Source organism: Ursus maritimus, unplaced genomic scaffold (assembly GCF_017311325.1).
Source record: "Ursus maritimus isolate PB19 unplaced genomic scaffold, ASM1731132v1 scaffold_33, whole genome shotgun sequence".
NCBI lineage: Eukaryota > Metazoa > Chordata > Mammalia > Carnivora > Ursidae > Ursus > Ursus maritimus.
In genome coordinates this window covers 1,282,708-1,290,881 of record NW_024425897.1, presented here as the reverse complement: position 1 = coordinate 1,290,881, position 8,174 = coordinate 1,282,708, and the positions used below count along the sequence as shown (strand labels likewise).

General features: G+C 61.5%; 3 protein-coding genes across 6 annotated transcripts in view; 2 read left to right on the top strand and 1 right to left on the bottom strand.

Moving 5' to 3' along the window:
* CUNH22orf15 (chromosome unknown C22orf15 homolog) lies at nucleotides 1-2,717 on the top strand. Of its 3 annotated transcripts, none has more exons than XM_040619528.1 (7): nucleotides 1-149; nucleotides 315-341; nucleotides 969-1,055; nucleotides 1,144-1,281; nucleotides 1,429-1,587; nucleotides 1,668-1,828; nucleotides 2,170-2,717. In XM_040619528.1, exons 1-6 carry the CDS (start codon nucleotides 23-25, stop codon nucleotides 1,805-1,807), a joined length of 678 nt encoding a protein of 225 aa, XP_040475462.1. In that variant the 5' UTR covers nucleotides 1-22; the 3' UTR covers nucleotides 1,808-1,828; nucleotides 2,170-2,717. The 3 variants fall into 3 exon arrangements, with proteins under 3 accessions (XP_040475462.1, XP_040475461.1, XP_008695761.1); XM_040619527.1 differs by having other exon boundaries at nucleotides 4-149; nucleotides 2,167-2,717; XM_008697539.2 differs by having other exon boundaries at nucleotides 16-149; nucleotides 1,513-1,587; nucleotides 2,167-2,717.
* CHCHD10 (coiled-coil-helix-coiled-coil-helix domain containing 10) lies at nucleotides 2,688-4,657 on the bottom strand. The gene is made up of 4 exons (XM_040619529.1): nucleotides 4,497-4,657; nucleotides 4,025-4,232; nucleotides 2,997-3,144; nucleotides 2,688-2,896 (listed from the first exon to the last, which is right to left on the bottom strand). The coding sequence occupies exons 1-4, from the start codon at nucleotides 4,535-4,537 to the stop codon at nucleotides 2,877-2,879; spliced, it is 417 nt and encodes a 138-aa protein (XP_040475463.1). The 5' UTR covers nucleotides 4,538-4,657; the 3' UTR covers nucleotides 2,688-2,876.
* A 2,103-nt stretch (nucleotides 4,658-6,760) lies between these two features.
* The window catches only part of MMP11 (matrix metallopeptidase 11), a 10,300-nt gene continuing 8,886 nt past the window's right edge, over nucleotides 6,761-8,174 (top strand). For both annotated transcript variants that reach the window (XM_040619522.1, XM_040619523.1), the window contains exon 1: nucleotides 6,761-6,900. In XM_040619522.1, the coding sequence (XP_040475456.1) occupies nucleotides 6,790-6,900 (111 nt within the window). In that variant the 5' untranslated portion in view covers nucleotides 6,761-6,789. The remainder of the gene's footprint in view (nucleotides 6,901-8,174) is intronic.

Genomic DNA, 8,174 nt, shown 5'->3' with positions numbered 1-8,174 from the left:
TGACTTGGCAGCTCCCACTGCCATGGAGACCAGCTTGGAAGCCAGGAGGGCCTCCGTCTCCTCGTCTCCTCGGGCTGCTCTGACCCAGCAGCCGGGAGGAAGAAGAAGCCAAAGGGACCCCTCTAGACTGGTGGAGCCCGGCCCCAACGGTAACCAAGCAAGGACCGAAGCCCAGATCCACCCACCCATCCCCATACACATTTCCTGGCAGCGCCATCCCTCCCCGAACAGATCTCTGCCCTAGATCCTTCCTTAGTTGGAAAGTCGGAGGTTCGGGGATCAAAGCCCCCACGTCTGTCTCCTCTCCCCTGCAGCCATGTTTATCAAAGTGATGTTTGGAGGTAAGTGGGGTCCCCTGTCCCTACACATGGGTAGGGGGATGGTACATTCAGAGGCCTGCTTCCTTCTGCCCTGGGGGAGATTGGGGAGGCAGTGTGGGGAAGGGGGATGCACTTGCATAAGAGGATGGGGGGGGGGTTTAGAGAAACAGCTCTATGAAGAGGCAGCGAGAATGCCTGGATCCCTTGAAGGACAACCCAGATGGCTGGGTCCTGGGAAATCCCATGGGCTCCTCCAGAAAAGCACCCACAACATCACCATGGGGTGTGTTTTTAAGTCACACAATCTCTAACCTGGTCGGTGGTCCTCAAGCTGCAGGATACATCAAGCACCTAGAGCCCTGACTTCTGGTGGCAGGTGGGGCTGGGGTGGGAGGCGGGGGGTCTAGTGCTGGAGGTGAAGTCCTGTGCAGAGGCAGTGCTGGAGCGGGAGGGGGGCATCTGGTGCAGGAGGCAGGAGCTGTGTGCCCCCGTCACCGACATCTCAAAAGATGGATGGAGGAAGGTACAGTCTTAATCCTGGAGCCCTATTCCCTGCTCTGGTTAGAGAAGAGATGGAAGGGAGACCAGATGGTCCCAGATGGGGGAATCAGAGGGTCCTATTCAGTCACTTCTGCCCCACCCCTACAGCTGGCTGCTGGAAACTGGTGAACACCTGGTGCAGCCCCGTGACCCTCACAGCCCACTTGAGGAAGAGAGGGCAGGTGCCCCAAGATGGTGAGAGGGCAGGGCGGGGTACTAGGGAGGAGGGACCAAGGGCCCCCAGGCAGAGGTGCCAGCCTGCTTTGCCTCCCTGCCTTCCCAGCGATCATTGCCCTCCTGGCTGAGGATGGGCACTTGGTGAGTCTGGATGAGGGACTGGAGGAGGGGGCTTCCCAGGCCCCTTCCACGAGCAGCCCCCTGCTGCAGGAGCGTGGGACCTATGTTCTCGTGCAGATCATCAGTAAGTAGGGCCCAAGATTTCCCCCCAGAGTTATGCTGGAATGTGAGAGGGGGACAGCAGTCCAGAGACCACCCAAGGCCCTGGCCAGCCCCATTTTGGCCAGGACCTAGCCCTGACTCTTCCCATCCAATACCTTGTTGGCTCCAGCCAGGACCAGCGAACAGGTCCAGAGGGAGAGGTGGGGGTGGAGACCAGCAGGCCAGTCAGGAATTGGTCTTCCTCCCTCCACAGAGGGGGAGGGTGGGGCCCCCACCCGCTATGAGTCCCTACTGGAGAACCTGGATGACCAGTATCCAGAGCTAGCAGGTGAGTGTCACGGTTGAGCCCCAGGGGGAGGGTGCACCTTCTCCCCAGCACCCACTGGTAGGGCTTCCTGGGCCTTCCAGAGGAGCTTCACTACCTGTCAGGCCTACACCCCATGAGTGATGGCCGGAAGAGGCGCACGAGCACTCGGCGTGGCCACCAGGAGCAAGGCCCCCTTTCAAGGCCACGAAGGATGGGCTCCCTGCCATCCAGGACCCGCTAGCTGGGGCCAGGAGCCAGCCAGGTAAGGAGGAGACATGGCCACCGGGGGGATGCTCACACCCAAAGTCCCAGGGGAACAAGCTTGTGTGCTGATATACCACAAACCCCACCCCCACACCCCGCGCACACACATACACATACATACCTACAAGGTGGAACACACTGCACCGAGACACATCCCTGCCACTCCACTGAACTAGTACCCAAGGGCAGGAACGTCCTCAGTGCCCTGGAGATAGCGAATAGAGCCTGGCACACAATAGGTGCTCAATGCAAAGGTGATGAACTCAGTGAAGGGAGCACAGAGCATGTGACAGTGAGGTCCGCCTTGGGTTTGAAGGGCCTGCTTGTCTGTTCCAGCAGGTCCTGTGATCTGGCACATCAAGCCAAGTGGCTGAGCTGGACTCTCATCCAAGAGGGTTGGCTGTGACCTCTGCCATGTGTGATCGGGCCCAAACAGCAGCCCACGGGCATTCTTCTTGCAGAATCTGGACTTACTGAGAGTTGCATCAGCCAGAGGGTCAAGGTCGCAGACCTGATGTGAGGCCACCAAGGGCAGCCCCCAAGATGTGGGTGCAGAGAAAGGGATCCAGAGGCAGAGACAAGGAGGGTGAAGGGGGCAAGCATCCCTGAGAGCAGGAGACAACAATCAGCCACCTCCACGGATTCTAGTCCCCAGAGTCAGATGCCCTTGGGGTCCCTGCTACTGCCTCACTCCTATCTGGACTGTCCAAGGTCATCAGATTACAACAGGGCTCCTCCCCTGACCCCACCCTAGATGTCAGCTTAAGGTGAAGCAATTCCACCCCACAGACGGACATCCATCCATGCTCCTTGACTCCACCCCAGCAGACAGGCTAGTGAGAGGGCACACGGCAGGCTATGATCTAAAATAAACTCTTTTAATTGCACATTTGCGTCTCCGGTCATCTGTGGGGTGAGAAACCCCCTCCTCACTCCCAATCCCAGCTACGTGGGTACAATCTGACGTCATGGTCCGGCTGTCGATGAAGGGGTGCAGGTGGGTGCAGGGCTGGCTCATGGATCTGCACCAGTCCGCACCTGTCTCTTCAGGGCAGGGAGCTCAGACCTACAGAAGGAGGGGTGGCAGAGGCTGGTGGTCAGCCTGCAGGTGCAGGAAGAGGGACTATCCCTCCCACTCCTGCCTGGGTCAGGGGCTGCCCACTCACCATGGTTGTACTTGCACTGCTTCAGGGCCTCGCTGAAGCCCTCACACAGGGACAGGTCACTCTGAGTGGTGGAGCAGTCCAGAAACTGCCTGATCTCGTAGGCGCAGGGCCCCAACTGCAGGGGCTGGGGGCCAGTGTGTGTGGGAGCCTGGCATGTGGCACAGAGGCAGCAAAGTCAGCTCCAGGCTGGCACCCAGAAGTGGGCTCCAAAGCTAGGGGCTGCCGGCCCCTCCCCACACCCCCAGTCCAGGTGCCCCTGGGACCCGTGGCAGGCTGAGTGACTCGGGCCAGCCTGCCCTGTCTAGCCTCAGCTGCTCCATCAGCGAAAACAGAAAGAGCCCACAGCCCTGTCAAACCCACTCAGCTGATGCTAATGCCGGTATGGACAGCATTTTCCAATTGCTTCATAATGGGCTCGCTGAGCAGGTAGGGCCTAAGAGGTGGGAGAAGGCTCTAGAAAAGCAAGGTGATGTGCTTGTACTCTTGGGAGTATAAGCCCCACCCCCAAAAGTACAGCAGCTTCCAGCCTCATCCTCATGACCCTTGACCCTACCACTAAGCTGCATTTAGCTCAGGACTGGTGGGGTGCCCAGTAGGGGATAGGTGAGCAGGAACCGGGCTCAGAGTTGCTGGCTACCCCTTGCCCTTGGGATGCAGGGACTACAGGGCACAACCCGGGAACAGGGAGAGCAGGAACTCGAGTACTTCAACATTCCTCCCCTCCACTAGCGTTAGGTTACCTTGGGCCAGTCTCTGAAGCGCTAAAGGCTTTGGTTTCCCCATTTTTAAAGGGCTTTTGGTCCCTGGCCGTCTAGGGACCTTGGCCTCAGGGGCTAGGAGAGCCTGCCTGCGAGTGACAGGAGGCCAAAAGCAGAGTGAGGAATAAGGCCCTTCTTGGGAAAAGTCCTGGGCCTGAGGCAGCTCTGAACACGCACGCCAGGGCTCTTCTCGCTGGACATTCCAGCAGCTCCCTACTACGTGGCCCTTGTGAGAAGTCGGCCTCAGTTTCTCCTGAGCCCGCTGCTCACCTGCTGAGCGGCAGGCTGGGCGGGCTCTGAGCTCCCCCCGCTGAAGGCTCCGGTCAGGGCGCTACCCACGACATGTCCCACAGCCGAGCCCACGGCCACTCCAGCGGCCGTGGACGCCATCTGCGCCATCAAGCCGGGCTGGCCCGACGGGGCGGGGGCCGGTGCAGCGGCCGAGGGCGGCGGGTGCGCGGGCGGGTGAACAGTGCGGCTGCGCGGTGGGGAGGAAGTAGGGTTAATCCGGGCCGGACCCCTGAACTGGGGCCCCAGGGGCCTGCAGTTTCGGGACACGAACCCTGTTCTCCTTCCCCCTCCCCAGGGCGGGGGACCACCGTCTTAGACACGTGGTTGCGGCACCCCGCCCCTCCCCCCACCAAGATGGCGCAGCAGCCGCCAAGGTCAAGCTATCTCGCCCTTGTGGGGGAGCGCCCGCGCTTCCCTAGCCCCCTCCCACCCGCCCCTGTCTCGCTCACACCTGGCTGGCCGCGCGGCCGCGCTTCGGCTCCCCCGGGGCATGGTGGTGGCGGAGAAACTCGGCCCAGCGCAGTCAGAGACGGCGACAGTGGCAGCGGTTCGGTCTCGGGGACAAACGCCGTACGGCTAAACACTGCCGGCGCAAGGGGGCGGGGCCTAGGGGACACGCCTCCAGACGGAGTCGCTGGGCTTGCGGCCGCGCTCACCTTTACGCGGGTCTCCGGCCCTGGCCCTTACGGGTTCACCTCGTCTCAGCGTCCTTCTTAGCTGGCAGTGTTACCCCGCGCCCTCCCTGTGCCTGGCCCGAGCTGTGTGGGCCCTGGGGACACAGTCCAGTCCTGCAAAGTGCCGAGGGCTTACGCCGAGGCGACGGGTCAAGTCCCTTCAAAAACCACCGCGGAGCGCAGGGAGGCGGGTTGGTTGCTGTCCGAGCGCCAGGGGAGAAATAGACAGGGAGGCGACCGGATGAAGCCAGCAAGGGAGGGGCACGAGGCGCTAGGCTAGGCTCTGATCCCCCTCCTACGGACTGAGTTTACCAACTACGACTTGGCCCCAGGGTCGCTGGCGTGGGGTGGAGTAGAGCTGGGAAGAAATACCCGGAGGAAGGCCCGGCGCGACCTGTCCCCAGAACGCCCGCCAGGGGGCGTCCCAAGCCTCTCTTAGACTCCATCCCGGCTCAAAAGCGCTGCAACCTTGGGAAGCCTTGCGCAGCACCCTCCTGGGGTGAGATGAACCCCACCCCCACCCCCGCCATGCGGCCCAGCACCTCGCCTGACACCCGACCCCGCAAAAGATGCAGCGCTGGACAGTGACAGCGTTTACAGGACGTAAAAGCAGCATGCCCCTTCCAAAGGTGCCCAGAGGTGTTTGCGCAGGTTTGAATCCTTTGGCCTCGCGGTTTTACCACTTTGGTTCCAGGCCAAGGGAAGGGCGGACGCGCGGATTTAGGACGCTTCCCAGCCCTTCAGGAACTTGAGGTTTATGTTTTTTTTTCTGAGTGATTTCTTGATGACCATATTATTACCCTTGGGCTGGGAGGAGCTCTGATTTCTTTACCCTCCCCATCACTGTCCCATGTGCGGGTGGTGGCCCTGTGGCACCGGGATTGTAGGGAGGATGAAATCACCCCAAGCAGAAGTGAGTCACTTTCAAGAAAAAGATTGGTAACACTTCAGGTCTGTCTTGTCTTTCTCTCCTGGCCCTCTAGGAGTCTCTGTGGGGCCTCCTGGAGAGGCTACCAGAACTCCCTGAACTGGGACCTGGAGGGAGAGGCTGAGTGGGTCAGATTGCCCTCCTCTCCCTATTCGACTCCTTCCCTTTTTCCGCCCAGGGTGCCCACAGGCTCACCTTGCAGCCTCTCAGGACCCTGCCTGGCAGGATGGGAGCCACTGCTGGCCTGGGCTCTACATTACCCATGATGGAGCAGATCGCCTTAGTGATGAGGCCCCAGGTCATGAGCGTGGAGGATGATCTTCCAGAATACGGACACCACCCTGTCCTTTGATTTTCACTTCCTCTCTCTCGGGTCGCAGGAGGCTGGCCCTTAGGGCCCCTGTGGAGCATGTTAGTCTCTTGGGCAGCCAGTGCCCCACTCAGACACTGTCCCCCCACCTGCCTCAGTCTGCTGATAGCACCCTCCCTCCCGACCCCTCCACTTGCCTGCTGATCTGGGAAAGCCTGATCTGGTCCCTTCCTCTTGAGCCCTCAGTTTTCCCATTTATAAATTGTCTGTAGTTCTAAGCTGGGAGGCTGGCCAGCCTCCTCCTTATGCCTCAGTTTCCCTTGGGACACATCCCTTGTCTCAGAGGGGCTATTGTGCCATCTTCCAGATCCACTAAGGCTGTAAGGGTTAGGAAAACTTGCCCATGGGAAGAAACACCTGTCATAGGCTAGCAGTAGGTCAGAGGTCAGGCCACCAGGAAGACCAGCTAGGGAAAGCCTTCCAAAGGTGGGGGTAGGGACCAGAAGGAGTGAAACCCAACCCCTCTCAGACTCCCCACAGCACAGTGGGGAAACTGAGGCCCGGAGTAGCACCAGCTGGCCTCGGTCACCCAGCACCAGGCCTCAGAGACCTCAGGCTCGGCCAGCCTCCGGGAAAGGCTGGGTCTCCGGTCCCCGGCCCCAGCCGGGCCAGCCCCTCCCCGTCCACCTCCCCCACGCTGGCCGCGGCCACCGCGGGGAGAGTTTAGAACAAAAGGCGCGAGAGGCGGGACCGGGGCGGGACAGGGGCGGGGCGGAGGCTATAAGGGGCGGTGGCCCGTCGCGGCCCAGCAGGCCCAGCAGCCCCGGGGCGGATGGCTCGGGCCGCCCGGCTCCGCGGCGCGGTCCTGCGCACCCTCCTGCTCCCGCTGCTGCTGTTGCTGCTCCCGCCGCCGCCGCTGCTAGCCTGGGCCCCGCGGCCCCCGGTGAGTGCCCTCCGCCGGTCGGCCGCTCCTCGCCGAGGGGGTGCCGGGCATGCAGGCTGGGCCCAGTGGCCGAGCCGGACCCACGGGGGCGCCCGGGGTGGCCTGGAGCGGCCCCTTACCCGAAACGCTTTCTGGGTCCCTGTGGACGTGAAAGATAGTGAGCTTCCCGTCCCTGGAGGTGTGCAAGTGGAGCCTGCGCCGGGATCGCTCAGGCTGGTGAGGCGGAACTCCACGCTAGACGCACGCCCCCTCCCAGCGTGGGGACCTGCTCCTCGGCTCCCTAGCGCCAGATGCTGGGCTGTGTGCTGGGTCAGGTAGCAGAGGGAGTGGTTACAGGGCCTCCTATTCATCGCAGGGACAAAGCCTCAGGCTGGTGTCAGCCTCCAGGTGTGTGGCCTCGATGAGCACACCTCCAAGGGTGCAGTGAGCTGGAGGATTAAGGAAGAGCTGGGAGGGCAGTACTGCGCTGGGGCAAATGGGGTCTGAGCCCGGAAGAGGTGGCACCACCTGGGCACCTACAAGTGGCAAGTTTGGGAGGTATGAAGCCAGGACAGCATGAGTGTGAGAGCTACGGGGAGGGCGTGTGTGTGCATGTGTGTGCATGTATGTGTGACAGAGAAAGTAAGAAAGAAGAGCTTAGAGTGGGCAGCGCAGACCCTCAGAAAGGAAGGGGGTGGGGAGAGAAAGGGAAGAGAGAAGAATGTGTGATCAGGAGACAAGACAGCCCCCAGGGGAGAGGGCAGCAGAGTGACTAGAGGAATGGCAGTCACGGGGTGTTGTGTGACGGCCTGTGTGTGCCCAGCTGGGGCCTCGAGGGACCACTCACAAGGGTGGCCAGGCAGAGCCCGGGCAACTGCAGGCCCACAGGCCCCTTGGACCTCAGCTGTGGCATTCAGACAGCTCAGGCCGGAATGGGAGCATTGGCAGGTGCGACAGGCAGGAGTCGTGGAATGGTCCTGTAACAGGGGAGATTTGACCAGCCCGGCCCCCTCTGTCCAGTCACACCAGCTCTGCTCTGGCCAGCCTTGCCCCATCCTGGCTGTGGGAGCAGAAGAGGATAGGATGGGTGGTTAGGAAAGGGGGGCAACTCAGTCCGGAGGCTCTACCTCTTCCCCAACTCCTCCCAGTCCCCTTGGACTTGGGGCAGAGTCCGGAATCCCTGTGGGTAGCCAGTTGACCCCCCGGGTTCAGGAATTGGAGATCTGGGTTTGAACTGTGTACCCTAGGTGAGTCCTCTTGTGTCTTAGGACCCCACCCTTCAGTCTTGATGGGAG

Excerpts from the sequence above, each read along its gene's own strand:
- CHCHD10 (XM_040619529.1), bottom strand. The coding sequence starts at position 4,537 with ATGCCCCGGGGGAGCCGAAGCGCGGCCGCGCGGCCAGCCAG. Across the intron at positions 3,145-4,024 it reads CCCAGCCTGCCGCTCAGCAG|GCTCCCACACACACTGGCCC; the intron begins GTGAGCAGCGGG and ends GCCACATGCCAG. Across the intron at positions 2,897-2,996 it reads GCAGTGCAAGTACAACCATG|GTCTGAGCTCCCTGCCCTGA; the intron begins GTGAGTGGGCAG and ends CTCCTTCTGTAG.
- CUNH22orf15 (XM_040619528.1), top strand. The coding sequence starts at position 23 with ATGGAGACCAGCTTGGAAGCCAGGAGGGCCTCCGTCTCCTCGTCTCCT. Across the intron at positions 342-968 it reads TATCAAAGTGATGTTTGGAG|CTGGCTGCTGGAAACTGGTG; the intron begins GTAAGTGGGGTC and ends CCACCCCTACAG. Across the intron at positions 1,588-1,667 it reads CCAGTATCCAGAGCTAGCAG|AGGAGCTTCACTACCTGTCA; the intron begins GTGAGTGTCACG and ends TGGGCCTTCCAG.